The sequence below is a fragment of the Mobula hypostoma genome, chromosome 12 (genome assembly GCF_963921235.1).
Source record: "Mobula hypostoma chromosome 12, sMobHyp1.1, whole genome shotgun sequence".
Taxonomy (NCBI): domain Eukaryota; kingdom Metazoa; phylum Chordata; class Chondrichthyes; order Myliobatiformes; family Myliobatidae; genus Mobula; species Mobula hypostoma.
In genome coordinates this window covers 32,544,694-32,563,955 of record NC_086108.1, presented here as the reverse complement: position 1 = coordinate 32,563,955, position 19,262 = coordinate 32,544,694, and the positions used below count along the sequence as shown (strand labels likewise).

The 19,262-nt window shown below is 38.6% G+C and overlaps 1 protein-coding gene across 10 annotated transcripts in view; it reads left to right on the top strand.

The window, feature by feature from the left end:
* prrc2c (proline-rich coiled-coil 2C) overlaps window positions 1-19,262 on the top strand; it is a 104,139-nt gene that overhangs the window by 44,135 nt on the left and 40,742 nt on the right. For 5 of the 10 annotated variants that reach the window (XM_063063792.1, XM_063063797.1, XM_063063790.1 and 2 more), the window contains exons 6-17: window positions 777-1,006; window positions 2,557-2,621; window positions 3,625-3,755; window positions 3,834-3,921; window positions 5,336-5,516; window positions 6,043-6,129; window positions 6,281-6,941; window positions 10,641-10,813; window positions 11,558-11,855; window positions 13,673-13,883; window positions 14,365-16,572; window positions 17,651-17,856. In XM_063063792.1, the coding sequence (XP_062919862.1) occupies window positions 777-1,006; window positions 2,557-2,621; window positions 3,625-3,755; window positions 3,834-3,921; window positions 5,336-5,516; window positions 6,043-6,129; window positions 6,281-6,941; window positions 10,641-10,813; window positions 11,558-11,855; window positions 13,673-13,883; window positions 14,365-16,572; window positions 17,651-17,856 (4,539 nt within the window). The remainder of the gene's footprint in view (window positions 1-776; window positions 1,007-2,556; window positions 2,622-3,624; window positions 3,756-3,833; window positions 3,922-5,335; window positions 5,517-6,042; window positions 6,130-6,280; window positions 6,942-10,640; window positions 10,814-11,557; window positions 11,856-13,672; window positions 13,884-14,364; window positions 16,573-17,650; window positions 17,857-19,262) is intronic. The other 5 variants (XM_063063794.1, XM_063063799.1, XM_063063795.1 and 2 more) reach the window with 3 other exon arrangements.

Here is a 19,262-nt window from a genome sequence, read left to right as displayed (position 1 = left end):
ATTTATTTAATGAGAAAAAATGATCTAATATTACATGTATTTGTTGGAAAAGTAAGTGAACCTGGGCTAATGCCTTCTACAAAAGCTTTTTGGAGTCAGGTATTCCAATCAATGAGATGAGATTGGAGCTGTAGGTTGTAGAGGTGCCCTACCCTATATAAAAAAAGAAACAGAAAGTCGGGTCACTAGCAGAGCCTGCTGTTCTCGAGAAAGATCTGTTTATGTGCAGCATACCTCAAATCAAAACAGCTTTCAGGGACCTTGGATGAAGAATTGTAGAGTTGCAAGTTGCTGCTCTCCCAAAAAAAAATTGCTACACGTCTCAAGTTTGCAAAAGACCACCTGGGTGTTCCACAACACTTCTGGGACAATGTTCTGTGGACAGATGAGACAAAAGTTGAACTTTTTGTCAGTAATGCACGTTGCTATGTTTTGAGGGAAAAGAACACTGCACTACAGTTTCCTCCCACATCCAAAAAAACACACACACACAGGTTTGTAGCTTAATTGGCCACTGTAAAATCTACCAAGTTTGCAGGTGAGAAAATCTTGGGACTTGATAGGAATATGTGGATAATAAAACGTGACTACTTTTGTAAGGTGAATGTAAACGGCTTTATGGTCAGAATGGTGGGTTAAAGGGACAATTTCTATTCTGTATTTTTCTGATTCTAGGACTTGAGAGACATTGAGGCTTCAGAGGAACGATCTGGGTGTGTTTCTAAATGATCCCACTCAATACAATATAGAATTTAACTTAAATTTGTACCATGCAGATGTTGCTACTTGGAGAGATGTTGGAGGAAAAACAGTAATGGAACAAGATGGAAAGCCCACTAATTTAGAAGATGGTGGAACCAGAATGCCAATACCAGAACTGAATGATGGATTCAGGGGTCTTGATAAACGCGATATACGAGAAAAGACATCTTTGCCTCTAACTAAGATAAATGGACAGCTGGTTATCTCACCTGCACCACAATTTAGAGGAATAATGACACCGTATGTAAGTACTAATCTCTTGCTATAAAGACGACTATATATGTATAACTCTCCCCCAGCCCCAAAAGGTGATACCTCCCTGCATGCCTTCAAGATGTCCAAAAAGTCTTGCAGAATAGTGATTACTTGATTCCAGGTTCTTTAGGAGAATTACAGGGTATTTTGTATGCTTTCAGTTGTGCAAGTGTGTACTTGGCTGCTACCAGAGATGAGAGAAATCAGTTTTGTGAAAATACTGCAGGAAATCATAGGAAGGATTAGAGGGCAGATGGTCAGAATTAGGAATGATGTCAACTGAATGAATAATGATCGTAAGAAAAGATTAATAATTAAGACACACAAGTTCAAACTAATTTCTAAGCTAACTGAAGTTGTGCTTTATACACTGATTCGTTATCCAGGGTGATTGAAACAGTGATAGAAGTCCTTTAATGGTAACATTCAAAATTAATGTCTTAAAAGTAGAAGCAAGAGAATTGCAGAACAATTGCATAAATGCAGGAATGGGATGTTTGGTAGTTCCATCAAAGATAACATGCATGATGGGCTAAATGGTGCCCAGCTATCCTCCTGTGTAGTTGTGTTGCAGGCATATCAGAACTGAAGCATGGCAGAGTCTGATGGATTGAAGGGAGAATGACAAGTTAAGTAAATTGATGGACTAAAGGTGGAAAGAGAATTTTTTTTATTAAAGGCTTATATATTAAATAAAAATGAGATTTTTGACATTTCGCTCAAAGGGTGGTGCTTCTGACAGGTACTTAAGTATTGGTCTTATATTTATGACAATGGTTATACTATGTAAGCTTATTGTTAGAAATAAGAGTTTTGAAATATACAATATGGGAGGTGTTGATCCTTGTTATTCATAGTGTAAAATGAAATCAAGATTAAGGCAGGATTGTATCCATTGAAAAATAGCAGAATTTTGAATTTCTTGGGCAAATTAAGAAAATTTTACATTCTATCTTCTCTCCAAAGAAATGTTTTAAATTGTTTGATTTTTTTAACCTATCAATAACAATTAGGAAAAGATTGTCAAGCCTGCACTGAGCAGTGATTTACCTTTGAAACTACTATGATCAAATTGCTTTCAGTAATTATATGCTAGATGAGCCCACAAATTAATCAAGCAAATTATTTTTGAGATGAGTCAAAGGTGAAACAACACAAACATTCATTATTTTTCTTTATTATAAATGTACCCCTAATTTCCTTATGAAGATTCAGCTACCTTTACCTTAAACAACTCCATGCCTTGGCTTTATAGTTCATCTCTTTAACAGTGCATTCAGTACTTATTCTTAGAATCATTTTTGCCATTTGCAATGCACGTACAAAATATCTTGAAGCACCTTGGCCAAATTGAGAGCGCTGTATAACAATCTTGTTCTCAAAGTCTACATCTTAAAAGCATTGTTTGCAATCACAATTGAATTAATGTAGGAAGTTAAAATTCAGATTAGAATTTATGATGTATGAATGATTTTTCTCTCTTGTAAGTTAAACTATGAACATTTATGCAAGTGTACTTTCTTCCTTTGCTTTTTTCAGATGTCTTACCCACCTGCAAAAATGCAAGGGTCATATCGGTTGCCATACCCAGCACCAAATACCAAGTAAGAATTCTACATTTTCAAAACATAGACAAAATTCATGCTTCTGAGGATAATAGAATAATTTTGTTTTCATAAAAATGAAAAATTAGGGCAGATGATTTTTGTTCTCTTTTTCTGGATAAAATGATAACTGAAATTCTAGTGATTGTTGCATTGGAAACAGTAATTGCTTAAATTTTCAAATCTCTAATGTGCTTGACATTTTAGTATTATTTTAGCATTAGCTTTAGATGCCCTTTTAAAGTAAGGGAATACTCTGTTAAGACTAGAAATACCTCCCTCTTTCATTCAAAAAAAGAGAAACTCTGTTCACGATGAAAATTGAATAAGCTTGAGTCCACAGTTATGTACCATTAACATTTCATAGCTCATGGTATAAAACCGTTGTCACATTTGTTTAGCAAGTTGAAGAGCCAGGTTATGCATATATTATTAAATATATGAACTGTATCCCCAACTATGGGTAACTAGCCCCACTGCCTTATGGGCAGCCTTGGGAGAGATGAAGGCTACAGGAGTAAACCCAGACAGAAAATCTGGACTGGCTGGAAGTCACTGAACAGTCTTCTGGCAGCTCCTGTAGCCAAGCTGGTGCCAACGTATTGGACTGCACTGGTAAGGATGAGAGGGAGATCTTGATGACTGGGCATCCCAGAATCTCCATACCTTCCGCCCAGGTTTGTGCCCTAGAGAGTTCACGCCACTTTCACTCTGTTATCCTTTGAGATAGGCAGATGCTATCAATATCAAAGTTAAGTATAGACATTATCAGACTGCTTTTTATTTAACAAATGTAGAGTATTATTCCATTTGATAACAAATTGGTTTTTCTCTTCTGTACATGCTTTGCTTTAATTAATTTAAACTCTGGATATATTCATGGTGTAAAGTTTATTTAACAGCCATTAAACTAGTTTTGACCTAGTGTGTGTATATATATATATACATATATATATATATGTCTAAAAATTATTTTTCTTCCAAACCTTCAAATATCATTTAGGAACCAAACTTCCACAAGGCCAGTAAATTCTCAGTGGGCTCTTGACCTCCTTGAAAGGCCCTCCATTATTAGTGCAAATGATTTGAAAGAACTTGATAACCTGGATACTGAAGCAGATGATGGCTGGGCAGGTAAAACCATCAAATGTTGGATCAATTTCCAGCAGAAATCGAAATTGAGGAATTGAATTATGTGTTTCTTCTATTCAGGGGCCCAGTCTGAGGTGGATTACACTGAGAAACTAAATTTCAGTGACGATGATGAGGGAGGATCCACAGAAGACAAAAATGAAAAGTGGTATGAATTATTTTCTAAATGGAGTACAAACTGTCAGTGTTTTAAAAATCTAATGAGTGGCCAGTTAGATTTGAATTGTAACAAAAGTCCATCAGTTTTATTTCCATTTGAGTGTAGCAGAATTTCCAGAGCCAATTCTTTTTGATTTTTAATGCTGTGAAATAATTATTTCCTCATTTTTGAAGTCCTCTGTTTTTAGTTTAATATTATTTAGCGCCATGATACATTTGATGATCCTCAAGCGCTTAATCTTATTGATTGTCCTGAGTGTTTGTATTTTAAACTGGTTGTAATAGATACCGGTTAAATTAAGGGGGAAGCACATGGCTTCACTTTTCATTTCGGTCTAGGCCAACAATACTATTCTCTTAATGTCTTCAATCCATAAGACAAACAAGCAGAATTAGGTCATTCAGCCCATTGAGACTGTTCCAACATTTCTCCACTGACTTATCCCTCTCAACCTCATTCTTCTGCCTTCGATCTCTAATCTTTGTTGCCCTTACTAATTAAGAACCTATCAACCTCTGCTTTAACATGGCCTCCACCGCGACGTGGCAACAAATTCAACAGATTTACCAGGAAATCTGCAGATGCTGGAAATCGCTCATTTCTGATCTCCCCCTCCCACTTTCAAATCCCTTACTATCTTTTCTTTCAGTTAGTCCTGACGAAGGGTCCTGGCCCAAAACGTCGACTGTACCTCTTCCTAGATGCTGCCTGGCCTGCTGTGTTCACCAGCATTTTTTGTGTGTGTGGCTTGAATTTCCAGCATTTGCAGATTTCTTTGTGTCTGCATTTTTAAATTCACTACTGCGACGCCTCTTCCAGTGATGCCTACACTGAAGAAGTTTAGATCTTCTCTTTGGGAGTTAAGTGAAACCCTCTCTCACTGCTCCCCATCTATAATTTCTTCGGCCATTCAACTTTTCAACCACATTTTGATCAGACTCGCTCATTTCAGATCTCCCCCTCCCCCTCCCACTTTCAAATCTCTTACTATCTGTTCTTTCAGTTAGGCCTGACAAAGGGTCCTGGCCTGAAATGTCGACTGTACCTCTTCCTGTAGATGCTGCCTGGCCTGCTGCGTTCACCAGGATTTTTTGTATGTGTTGCTTGAATTTCCAGCATCTGCAGATTTCTTCGTGTCAGCATTGGGCCAATAGTTTGCCTGACCCACCCCGAAGAAATACTGCAATTTAATGTTATTTTAGGAATATTCTTTTCCTGTTCTATGTGGTAGATAGAGTAAGCTTTATAGTTTGAGGTTTAAAGTCAAATTGATTCTATTTTATAGAAATGCAACTGGTGTGAATTTGGAGGGTGGGGTTTGGAATGTGGAGATGTTTATTAGGTTTAGTTTGGATTAGTGTTTTGGAGACTACTGAAGTTTGATTTCTTTGGATGGTTACAGTGCTGAGCAGACTGGCAAAACGGAAAGCCTAGGATCAAGAACTACTGAGAGTCCTGATGTCCGGAAAGAAACAGAGTGTCCTGTTGGAAAAGATGCAGCTGTTGAGCGTGCAACATTACAAACAGCTCCACTTTCACCGAACAACAGTTCTTCAAATAGAGACCCACAGTCGGATCGCCAGGTAGTTAAGTTCAGAACTCCTTGATTGTGTGACGCTAGGTAAAATATGCAGTCATGTCATTCTTCAAGATCTTGAGCCATTTTATAGGTTGTGTTGCATGATTTATTGAGCCCACGAATATGTTGATGTATTCCCCTGAACGTGCAATTTTTGAGTCATGTATTTTCTCATATCTACACCTCTGAAACCATAAGATGTTCAACAACCAGTTTGTTTTACTCCAGTCTCTAGAAATGTCCATAGAGTCTAGATTACAAGCCTTCTAGACCACAAGTTACATCCTGGTGTTGTACTGGATAAGAGTAGATCTTTAAATTTCCTTATATTGGAATGGAAGGTATTTGGAAAAGCAAAACAGGCTGGCACTTTTGACACAAATACTTTTGTTCCATTTTCATAAATGTTTAAGACTGGTCAGGTTGTTCAGTGACGTCTAACCTGTCCATTTCAGGTCTGAGTATTTCATTTTTCCCCCCATTTTAAGGGACAGTTTTGAATAAAATGCTAATAGTTGTTTATTCTGTAGGAGTTTGGACGGACATCATTGCAAACTGCAACACGAGACTTGCGAGGACTAGGAAATGTTTCTGTTAATCAGAAACCAGCTTCCCAGGTAACCTAAAGAACAAAGCAGTACAGAAAAAAGTGCAACATACTATATTATAATTAAGTTACTATATCAAATTTTATTGTAAAATGACATCTGTTAATTTTGAGTTATTGAAGAGTGACTTAATTGTACTTTTTCTCCAATTAAATCACAGCACCTACCTCCCAATCGTCAAATTGGGCCAGGAAAGCATCCTATCAAACCCCTATTACCTTGTGATGGTGATGAAGCTTGGCGACAAAGAAGAAAGGCCTCAAATTCTGATGTTTCTGCTGCAGTTGAAAGAGCTCGGAAAAGACGTGAGGAGGAAGAGAGGCGAATGGAGGAGCAAAGGTTAGCAGCTTGTGCAGCAAAACTCAAAAAACTTGATGAAAAGTTTGGAACTCAAGAAAAAAAGGCAAAGGAAAATGAAAAAGAAAAAGCAAAGATGAAAGAGAAGGTACAACGGGAGAAGGAAATCAAAGAAGAACAGCAAAAGGAACAGGAAAAGGAGCAACAGAAGGAAACAATAAAAGAACAGGAAAAAGTAAAGGAGCAACTGGAGGAGTCAGTAAAGATCGAAAACCATCAGGAAAAGGAAGAGGAACTATCAGAGATAAATGAGGAGAAAAAAGAGGTGGAAAAGGAACAACCACTGGAAAAAGAGAAAGCATGGCAACAAGAGACTGAAGAGGCAAAGGATTGCCCACAGGAAAAGGAGGAAAATACAAATGAAGGAGAGGGAGAGATTGAGAAAATCAAGGAAGAGTCGTGTAATGAGTCTGTTTTCAAAGACCAACAAACAGAGAATGAGAGCAGCACTCAAACTGAATCAGGTACTTCATTTTCAGAAGAAAATGTGGGTAGATTAATGTGGTCAAATATTTAGGAAACTGTTAATATTGAGGTATGTTGAAACAAAACATGCTATCTGAAGCTTAGAGGCATGGAGTGAAGGAAGCTAAGGGACGACGATAGAGCGGCATAAATAGGATGGTCAGGATCTTGGTCCCATAGTAAGGGTAGCAAAAACAAGAGAGTATAGGTTTAAGGCAAGAGGCAGGAATTTCAAAAGGGGTTTGAGTTGAAGGGTTTTTCTCCCACATCCAGAATGGGAGATATCTGGAACTTACTGCCCAGAGGTTGTCATGGAATCAGGGATGACCACTATATACTTAAGTCATTTAGACAGGCAAGGCACACAGAATATGGATGTAATGCAGGAATTGGGAGTAATGTAGATTAAAGTCTGTATGAACATATAGGGAAAATGCCCCATGACTGTTTAGTCCATTGATATTTTACTGACAAGATCTGAGATTTTATTTCCTGATTGGAGGCAAGGCATTATCTTATGAACTGGTTCTCGATTGGGGAGGGAATAGAAAATAGATTTTTGAAGTTTCTTCTAAAATAGTACTGCACTCTATAGCCCATTTCCAAATATTTAACTGGGATTAGTCTTTTGGATTATTTCTCTCAGTCATTTAACATAAGACGGAAGACCAAAAGGTATAGGAGCAGTGTTAGCCCGTTTAGCCCACTGATCTGCTCTGCTTGGCTTCCAGTCTAGAATTAAGTTGTTCTGTCGTGACCTTTTGCTCTGTCTTTGGCCATACCTGTTTTAAGTGAAATGTATTCCAGGATGCTTGGGTAACTTGGTATTAGACTTCAGTAAAGACATCAGTGGGAGTAAGAGTTGGTCATGTAGTACCCCACACTCGTTCTGCATTTCAGTAAAATAGTTGATCCGATCTTTGGCCTCTGCTCCAGTTGACCCCTTACTACTGAGATTTTGAAAACATACTTAGAAGCAAGAGAACGCTCCTTGTGTCTACTCCAGCACTTTAGCAATGTGGCCAATGCACCGCTTTTCTACTTTAACCATACATTCCTCAATTTCAGTATGGCAAGCAATTGTTGCACTTCCTCTATTGTATGTAGGGTAAAGAGGACAGATTTGCATACTGTATTCCAATGTTGTAATAGAGCCTTGGTGAGACTACTCTTGCACTCATCTGTTTGCAATAAAAGTTTATCTAAATTGCCTGCTGTATCTGTATGAACATTTGTATGTACTTCAGTGATTTGTGACTTTCTAAACACCACCTTCTTTAACCATTTACAACATTCTGTTTTTTATTGCCAAAATTGATGATCTCATATTTTGCAGTCTGCCATGTGCTTATCTATTTTGTTTTCCCTCAGTTGCCCTGAAGCCCCTCTACCTTTTTAACAGGCCACACTGCTTCGCAGCTTTGTAACAACAGCGGTGGAAATATTGCACTTGGTCCCCTTATTACAAATATTGATGCATGCATTAAAGAGCTGGAGCTCCCAATGCTAACCTACTCTACCAGCAGCAATATTCTCAAAGCATTTACCCCTCTTGATGTTGTGTTTCAAAAAGATGGCCACTTGTTTTTCTAAACATGAGTGAATATGGGCCTTTTCTGCCCAGTTTTCCATGAGGCAACTTCCTTATCCTAGTAGTTAATCTAAGAACTCTTTGTCATATATCTTTCCATAAATAAGGCAGTGCACAGTATTCTGGGTGATCTTGTTGCCACAAACGGTCCTGTACACATTCCATTGGTATTAACGCCAACATCACATTTGCTTCCTTGCGTTATGTTAATCTTGTAGATATCTAGATTGTTCAAAACAGCAGCATTGAACAGTCTGGCAATATTTAAATAATACTCTTCTATACATGCTTCAAAAATAGAACACCTTTGCTGTTATTTGTTATATAAGTCTATAAGACATAGGAGCAGAATTAGGCCATTCCGACCACGTCTGCTTTGCTGTTACATCATTCATGATTTATTATTCCTCTCAACCCCATTCTCTTGCCTTCATCCCATCACATTTGACATCCTTACTAATCAAAAACCTATCAACCTCCACCTTAAATATACCCAGTCACTTTTCCTGCACAGCCAATGAATTGCACAGATTCGCCACACTCTGGCTGAAGAATTTTTTTCCTAATCTCTGTTCTAAATGGACATCTGTCAATTCTGAGGCTATACCCTCTGGTCCTAGACTCCCCTATTATAGGCAACATCATCTCCACATTTACTCTATCTAGGCCTTTCAGTATCGAGTAGATTCCAATGTGATCCTCCCCTCATTCTTCTAACCTCCAGTGAGTACAGGCCCCAGAGCTATCAAAAGCTCCTCATATGTGAACCCCTTCATTCCTGGGATCATTCTCATGAACCTCCTCTGGGCCTTCTCCAATGGCAGAACATCTTTTCTTAGATAAGGGGCCCAAAATTGTTCAAGTACTCCATGTGGTCTGACTAATCCCTTATAAACCTCAGCATTATAGTCTTGTTTTTGTATTCTAGTCCTTTCAAAATGAATCCCAGTATTGCATTTACCTTCTTAACCACCAACAAGTTAACATTTAGGCAATCCTGCACAAAGACTAATAATTCTTTTGTACCTTGATTTTTGAATTTTCTTTCCATTTATAAAATAGTCCATGCCTTTATTCCTTCTGCCAAAATACATGACCATGTACTTCCTACACTATATTCCGTCTGCCACTTCTTTGGCCAGTCCACCAATCCAAGTCCTTCTGCCAACACTCTTGCTTCCTCAACACTATCTGACTCTCCACCTATTTTTGTATGTTCCACAAACTTGGCTGCAAAACCATTAATTCCTTCATCTAAGTAATTGACATTTAATGTTAATAGAAGTGTACCAACACAGACCCCAGCGGGATACCACTTTAAATGTACCCAATTACTTGGCTTCCATTAGCTGTCTATGGCAATGAATTCACCACCCTCTGGCTAAAGAAACTCTTCCTCATCTCTATTCTAAAGGGATATTCTTTACTCTGAGGCTGTTACCCCTGGTCCTAACTCCCCCACTAAAAGAAACATCCTTACCATCTGTTTACTCAGCAGAATTATAATATTTTCATTTTGTAGTTGCTGCCTCTCGTGGCAGCTACCTTTGTATCATCAACCATTGATACATTGCTTTCAGTCCTTTCACCTAAGCCATAAACTCCTTATGTACCTAACCTGTGAGCTTGGCACCATGAATATGGTGGTCTTATCTAATTCTCTTTTTCTGTCAACAGATCCTCTATACATGCCAATATGTTACTTATAACACCATTGTCTTCAACTTGTGCAATAATGTTTTATGTTATGTTTTATTACACAAATGCTTTTAAGAAATCAAAATATACTGCATTCACTATCCTAGTAGTGCCATCTTCAAAACTCAACAAATTTGTTCAACATTCTTTGACTTTAATAAATCTATGTTGACTCTGCTGAATCATTATGCTTCTACAAGCATTGGTATCACTTAGCAATTATCTCACATTTTCCTGACAACTGATGTTAAGCAAATAGGACTGTGATCTTTTTTTCTTCTCCCCCACCCCTTTAATGAATAGTGTTTTGTTGGGTGGGGTAGTGGCGGGGGCAAAGAAGTAGCATAGGGGTAGCTCATGTGGTTACTAGGCAGAAAGTAATAAACAATTTGAATTTCTGTATTGGCAGATGGTGTTTCTCTACCCATTGATCAGCTGGACAGTCCTCTCAATGAAAAAGAGATCACACAAATGCCAAATGATGTGGATGTTGATTTGGCTTCCCAGGCGCGGCCTGCTGCTCCCACAGGTTACTCAAAGCAGTTTCAGAAGTCATTGCCGCCACGATTTCAGCGACAACAGGTGGGGGCTGGTGGTGTTGTATTTCGATATAAGATATGTGCCCATGTGCATTGATGTGAGTACTTGGTTTTGTAATAGTTAATCAGCCACAGAAATCTCATCTGAGTTTGAAGTTATTACAAACTGATGCTGCCTGGTCTAAGTATACTGTTTCTGCTATTGTGGGTAACAGTTTGCAGTTGAATTCTTGAATCTGCTCAATCTCCAAATGCTTATTTAATAAATTAATATCAGTGTTAAACACAATTCAATAAACTGTAGGTTTGTAATGAAATTGACAATTTTATTCTATTTTAAAGATCGTTCCTATAGGAAGTGAAAAATGCACATTTGCAGTCAGCAGTCTACTTCTGAGTTTGATGTAAAACAAGTAACTCATTATTTTTTGGTTAACTTGCTATATTTGATATGCCTGTTAATTTGCAAATAAATAATGTGATATTGTCATTTAATAAAGCTGCAATATTAATGTCTTTGAAAAATCAATTGAACTACAGACACAAGAAATCTGAACTTGAAGTAGAAAATGCTGGAAGTACTTAATAGGACAGAAAGCAGCTGTGGAAGGTTTCAGATCCAGATTTGATCTGAATCACGCAGTTTTGATGAACCTGAAACATTGGCTGTTTCTCTTTCAACAGTTGCTTCTTGGCTTGTTGTGCATCTCCAGCATTTTCCTGCTTTATATGCATCTTTACTGGTAAGGTTCATAGCTCAAATAATTTAAGGAAGATTCCTTTTCAGGAGCAGATGAAGCAGCAGCAACACCAATGGCAGCAGCAGCCATCAGGCATCCATCAACAAACACAATCCCAAACACCAACCCCGTCTCAGACCCAAACCCAAGCCAAGCCTCAGCCTTCTGGTGCTTCTGTGCCACCACCTCCACAGCATAGGCCTATATATCAGACACCCTTAGCTCCTCATCATCAGCACTTGGCTTCAATGGGATTTGATCCACGGTGGATTATGATGCAGCCCTATTTGGATCCACGTATTATATCAGGAAGGCCACCAATGGACATGACACAAATTCACCCTGGTTAGTAATTTAAGTTTCAAATTTGTATAACGTTTTTATGCAACCATGATTTTCTTTGCAACTGCATTTAAAAGAAGTGAAATTAAAAGTCTTCGGATTTGCTAACTAATGACCCTTGGTGAAAAGTGATCATGTGGACTGTGTTACGTACCCCGTAACTGGGTTGCCAAACCAGCAGAAATGGATCACTCAGTTGGAGTCTGGATTACTAGAACTAAGAAAGTTTTATTAAAGAAACAAGCAACACAGTAATCGAAAGGATAATAAATGCAACAGTTCAGCAATGATAAACACACGTGCACAGAATTAAGATAACAGCATCAATCAAGCTCTATCGTTGTCTAGGGGTAAATGACCAATTTCAAAGTGACACAAAGTTCAGTCCAATTTAGTTCAGTTTGCAGTAATCGTTGCCATGGCAATGGACAACGTTGGGGGGGGAGGGAGAGAGAGAACGAGAATGACTGATCATTCAGAACGGCTTCCACTCACAGACTGGCGATATTGCTCACAAGCAGCTTTCGGGCGGGTCCTTTGTGATGTCACCTGAGGTCACCGACTGTGACCCCCTCCTCCAGATGCAGTCGATCCTCTGCAGTGAACCCGGCACCCAAGCGAGGGTGGACACACACCGGGTTTCCGCTGATCGTACCTTTCCACCCTGTGCTTTTAAGGCTGATCCCCCGATCAGCCGTCCAAGAGCTTCCCACCGACTTGTGAGAGGCGCACCGCTTCCAGGGTCTTGTTACCTCGGGTGTCGTGTGTGTCCTGCCTTAGCGAGCCTGTCCCTTTTTATCCCCCTGCTGGGGTATCGCCTGTCCATCACTTCAAACAGTTCAGGGTTCAAAGGGGGAGCCGCTGTAGACAGCTCTCTCTCCCGTCCCTTCATTACACATCTCCAGATGCTGCTTCATTGTTCCTTATCTCTCCTTCCCCTGAGGACAGGTGGCAGACCAACTGCTGATGCCACTGATGCTAGCCCAGGCCAGCAAACATCTTAATTTATGTGTATTCTCGTCACAACTGGAAGGAATCAATTTTAAGCTCAGTTCCTCAGGCATCTTTATATTGAATGATATCGGGAGAACAGATTATTTTTAAGCTAATGGGCAAGAGTGGTATTACGTTTTCAGAAGTGTTCACTGTAAAGTGCCATTGGCTTCATTGCTGGCTAATTTAACAGGAGCTGTATATCTGACTAGCAAAGAAATGTTGGGTAATGAATTAATAATTGGAGGAGGGGAACTGTGAATTGTGGATATTTAAAACAAAAGTTTAAAAACCGATCTGAGATAATTGATTCAAATTGATGCATTTGTAGTATGTGGAACAAATTGAAAGCATTTTGAATTCAGTTGCTGTTCTGTAAATTAGATGTTTTTCATATATAATACAAAAGAAATGCTGAAAATAAGGGTCATTGATCTGAAACATTACCTCTTCCCCTCTTCACAGATATTGACTAACCACATTTTAAGCACGTTCTTCTATTTCAGGATTTCTGGTGTCTGCTTTTTTTCCCTTTTTGTTTCCTGTTTTTCGTAATTTTAGTACTGGACCTATAGAAAGATATCTGAAGATACCATAGAGCTTTTTTAAATGTTGTTATTATTGGCATAGCCTTCCAATTTGCCTTCAATTGATTTCGTTAATTCTCGTCAACTTGCTCCTCATTTAAGTCCAGAGGTGAATTCTAATTATTTGTTTTTTTGTAATAAAAGTAACATTTCTCTGATATTTTACTGTTAGTGACTAATATTTAGCACAGCCACTATCAATTTGTTGTAGCAATGTTACTTAGCTCTTGTTCCTTACAGGTATGATACCAACGAAGCTAATGAGGAGAGATCAAATTGACAGTTCTGGATCAGGATCTGAAACATTTGACCATCCATCGCGTCCCACCAGAGATCATACCATTCAGTCTGCTGAGCCTCAGTCGGTGTGGGGGTCAGAGTCTTATCCTCACACTGAACCACAACGAACTACCACTCCTACGGTAGTCGTGGAAGAAAGTAAAGATTTAAGGCAAGTTTTTGAAGTAGGAATCTCAAAGAAAAGTTGTTCTGAAGTTCTCATTTCAAAAACCTGTGGTTTATGGAAATAGGGCTTCAATTTTGCGTACTAAATGTGTTGGAAATCTACTGGTAGTGAAGGTACCTTAATTTAACCCAAAAGTACCCTCCTCAGGCTAGAACATACTGAGGAGGGAGGTGATTAAAATTCACTTGAATTTCTGTTCAGTTGTTATTAGCATTATCTACTGGATGTATTGAATGGATATTTGGATGAAGGTGAGAACCAGAAATTAGTCTTACCTTTTTGAAGTAGACAGTGATTTTCAAGCTCACTTGCTGGCTACAGCCATCAGAAGAACAAAAAAGTCACTTTCATTGAAATCATGCATAATTTTATGTTAAGTATTTCAAGTTTCATGATGACATGAATGTAATATGTTAGAGAACTTATCTACTGTTTTTGTAATTATGGCTTTACCATTTTTCTCTAGATCTGAAGTAGTTGCAGAACAAGAGAGAAAGTTGCATGCCTACTCTACAGAAAAGAGACAGCTGTCACCACATTTGAATCAGGAACTATTCAGGGACAAGACTAATGATGAAAAAGGAAAGTTTACAAACAAATCACTGGAAGATGAGCAATCTGTTCAGGTTGAAAATGTAGGTGATCCTGGGAACTTAGAACCTGTGGATTCTGGTATAATTCGTGGCTCACAGGAGGAGCCAATTTTGCGTGGAGAAACCAGGACAGTTTTAAAAAGAAACCTGTCTCATGGGTCCAACCATTCGCTGAAATTGGAAGATCAAAAGACTGACTCTGTGCCAAATACAATTAAAATACAAAACAGGGTTACGGAATCAAAAGACCACATAGACAAACCAGACGAAAAATCAAAAAAGGAAAGTAAAACACTCGAAGTAGTAAAGACTGAGAAGACATTTAGGAGAGAGTCCAGGTATGACACACGTTGGGGTCCTAGACCTGGTTCTAGGAGAGATGAAGGCCACATGAGGCCTGTGCGACGTTCTGGTCCAATCAAAAAACCTGTTCTGAGAGACATGAAAGAAGAACGTGAACAAAGAAAGGAAAAAGAAGAACGTCATTCCATTCCAATAAAAGGCAATAAAGGTGCAAAAACAGAAAGGAGAGAGCCATCACAGGCAAACAAATTAGTTGTTAAACCAGAAACTGAGAAATCTCCTCTGGACAGTTCCTCATCAGTGATTAAAAAAGCAGGCCAGGATCTAAAGCCATCAATTGATAAAACAGAAACTCCATCAACAATTACGTCAGTCGGTAAAACAAACAACAATCAAGCTGTTTCAAATCAAACATCGAAAGATGAAAAGCAAGAGAAAGCACATGTTAAAAATCAGGTTTCAGATAAACAACATATTGAAAACCGGTTTTCAGCCAGGCGAGATTCTGGTTTGCCCCCGCGTAACTACCGGAAAGAGATTAGGGAACAGCGTGACTGGTTTCCTGAGCAGGTATACAGGGGTAGAGGTTGTGGAGAATTCTATTCTCGAGGGCACAGCTTTAGAGGTTCCTACAGTGGCCGTGGACGTGGAGGAAGAGGTCGTAGTCGGGAATATCCACGTTACAGAGAGTCACGACAAAGGTCTGAAAATGTATCGAATGTATCTTCTTTTCGGCAAAGGGAGGAGAGTGAAACACGTAGTGAAAGTTCTGATTTTGAGGAGGTTCCGAAGCGTCGCAGACAACATGGCTCTGAAACAGATTCTGATACTGAAGCTCATGAAAGTGCTAGTGAAACAATTTCTGACAAAGAAAATCCACCAAAAGGGAAATGTCTGAAGAAAGAGGGAAGGCCAGACAGTAAACCTGTTCAAAAGTCTTTTAGATCTGAAAGCACCTTAAAGGTGGATAACAGATCGTCAGAGAAACCCGTCTCAAAAGATGTTGACTCAAAGCCGAAACCTGGTTTTCTTCCTCGAGGTGAACCATCGAGACGTGGAAGGGGAGGGATGTATAGAGGAGGTGGTAGGGGCACAGGAGGCAGGGGTGGTTCAAGGTCTGCGTCATTGAGGAAGGCAGGGCCTTCTAATTCAATATGGTCTCCAAGATTAGAGCCTTCCAGGAGAGATGATGGGGAAACAAAAAAAGACCATTTTGAACCTCTTCCTTTTGATAAGAGACCTGTTAAATCAGAACGCAAGTTTGACCATAACAGAGACCAACTCCGTAAGCAAAGACCCACTCGACCACCAAGACAAGATAAACCACCTAGATTCAGGCGTTTGAAGGAGAGAGAAGCTGCAGCTAAAGTAAATGAGCACACTGCAACAATAATAAATACAAACTCTAATAGTAATGTGCAGGAACATCCAACCTCATTAGATTTAGCTGGAAGCAAGTCACCAGATTTATCCAATCAGAATTCTTCTGATCAGGCTAACGAAGAATGGGAAACTGCTTCTGAAAGCAGTGACTTCAATGAGAGGCGTGAAAGAGATGAAAAGAAAATTATAGATATCAACTTGCAGACTACAAAGTCTGGCGAAAGTAACTTCCTTCCAAAGAGGGATGCTGCAAAAAGAAGTTTCTCCAGTCAGCGCCCAGGAACAGATCGACAGAATCGTAGAAGCAATAGTGGGGCGAACAAGTCTAACAGAAATTATTCTGCAAACAAGAATGAAAGGCGTAGTGGGTTATCATCAAAGAATGGTAGAAGAGGGTAAGTTCTTCCGGCAGTACTTTGAGGGCATTTTTTCAGGACTATTCGGCACCACATTTTCAGTTTAACTCTTTGATAATCTTCCGTCAATTAAGACTAAACAGTGACATACCAAGATGACTGGGTTATTCTGGCAGTTTGAAATGCTTAGAACATAATTACAAGTTAAAAATTAATTGGTAATGTTTCTCAAGGCAGTTGTGGTGTAAGTTAACTTGCCAAAAATATTAAATTTTGATCAGTGGATATTTTTAACAGTTTAACATTTTCCTTGCCTAGTCTCTGTACCAAAAGGAAGTATGGTTGCAGAGTGACTTTTATTGTTTTTCAATGAGATTGAGCAATTTCTTACTCCACCCTCATGGCGATGCTCAATTTTCATCACATTACATTTTTACCATCAGCAATTGTGGAATACTACACAAGTAAAATGAGGTTTTATAAGATAGCAAATCTGATGTATCCACACTGTACTACTTTTTAAAAAAACGTTCTGCATGCAGATATACATTTTCGCTGCCGGACTGTATATGGGCAGCAACATATTCTGCTTTCAAACAAGGAGGCACTTAGAAGGAGACAATTCTTGGTCAATCCTTTTAAAGGAGAGATACAGAGAAGTATTTGAAAAGTGAATTTGTGGCAGATGCACAACCTTGCTTGTAGTAAGCTACATGTAATACACTGCAAACACATTATGTAGCTATTTGAGCATCTAATTACAGAAATCATGTATTTTTATCACTAAAATCACTGCTAAATTACTCCAATTTCTTTGAGGCAAAACTTTGTCACCTAATTTTTAGAATATAAAACATACATAAATTAACTTAATTCACTTAAAAGCTGTCTTGTAGGGCTTTGGGATTTAGTAAGTTAAAGTTGAATGATCAGAGTAATAATGGGTGGAACAGCTGTGGGACTGTTGGTGCTTCAGTAAGTAGTATAATTAATATACCTAATGTTTTTCGTTTTGGTTTTTCTTTTTACAGTTTTAGCGGGTCGAGGGAAATAATAGACTGTCTTGTCTGTGGGGGATTGTGGTTAGTTTCTTGTTTGTATGGTTTGTGTGATATAGGCCTTTAGAAGAGAGAACAGCAATGATTGGTATTGATCCCACCAGCAGTAACGTGGCTCACCATCCAGCAGAAAATGGCAACACAGGCACTTCTCTGAAGTCTACTAAAGAAGCTACTGGGAAGAAAAGAGAAGAGTCAAAATCGGCTAAAAAAACAAAGGAAAAGCCTGATGCATTGTCGCAATTTGACTTGAATAACTATGCTAGTGAGTATTGCATCATTACTAATGTACTATAAATTCTGTGTGCACAGTTTTGACTCTGTTTTTGACTTGTTTTGGGGATGATTTTTTTTTGTTGTTGTAAATGTTTCTTTGACAGTTTTGTATTGTAAGTTGTTTTTCATTTCCTTCCAAGAATGACTTTGCAGGTGACACCCATGTTATGGCCGTTAGAGTAACAGTAACTTTTCTTTGCAAAATTTAGAACTCGCTGCTGTAAGGTTTGAAATGCAGAATAAAATCTTATACTTGTGGGGGGCTGGGAGGGAGACTTTTTTTCCCAAGACGTTTCTTTGACTTATGCACAGAAGACAGGCTTTACGTTATGGATAATCATGATACAGGCTGTTTTCTAGGAATGCAGTGGTTGCCTGTTTTGGTAATTAAATGGAAAACCAATTAAAAGCAGTAACTAAATGGTAAGACACTATATCAGGAGATGTCCATGGAGAGAGAAGCAGTTAATGTTTCAGCTCACTGCTCATCAGAGCTAGAAATTGTTAGAGGTAATTGCAAGTCATTTGCAAATCTTTAATACCTTTAAATAAAGATATGCAATGTTTTTTAATGGTAATGTTTTTTAAAAGTGCAAAAAGAGTGATCAGTAACAAAGTAGTAATGGTCCCAGATAAAAACTTGGGGAAACTCTTGGAAATGTGAGGTACAAGGCTGGAATGGATGATTATCTGAAATTGCTGAATTTATTGTATTGAATTTATTAACATACTAATTTTTATAGATGCCCTATAAACTAGTTCCAGTATTCCTGTTTTTATTGTTTTTCCAGGATCTGTAGTATTTTGCTTTCAAAGTAAAATTAGAACTACACCCTGTCCTTGTTATATGGGGGGGATACGTTCCTCGAAGTCGACGCATAATGTTAAACCACATAATGTGAATAATTATTTAAATGGAGAAAATAGGGATGCTTTCTTAAGGGCTTCCTAAGGATGTTTTATCTGTAATTTATTCACATTTTCATACCAATACGACACAAAAGCAGTACCACAAGGCAACATTCGTATTATAGTTCATCAATTTAAGGTAATATTCAACATAATAAATCATAGAAAGTTAACATACTAGGATGTACAGTATCACCAACAGTGGCAAGTGTGTTCGCTCCAGGAGATGAGTGGTTGTGGTGGTTTCGGGCAACTTTACATGGATGAGGTGGATGGTTGTGTGTCATTAGGATCATCAAGAACAGTAAGGGGTGAAGGAAGACTCACAAAACTCTCAGTACTGCCGGCAGCAGGAGATGACACCGGTTTGAAGAAAGTGGTGAGGATTGTTTGCTTGGCAGCATTTTGTGTTTCAGCATAAATTTGCTTGTAGGGAAGAAGGCTTGACTTCAGGGAACGACTGAAATGCTGACTCCGTTCTAAACT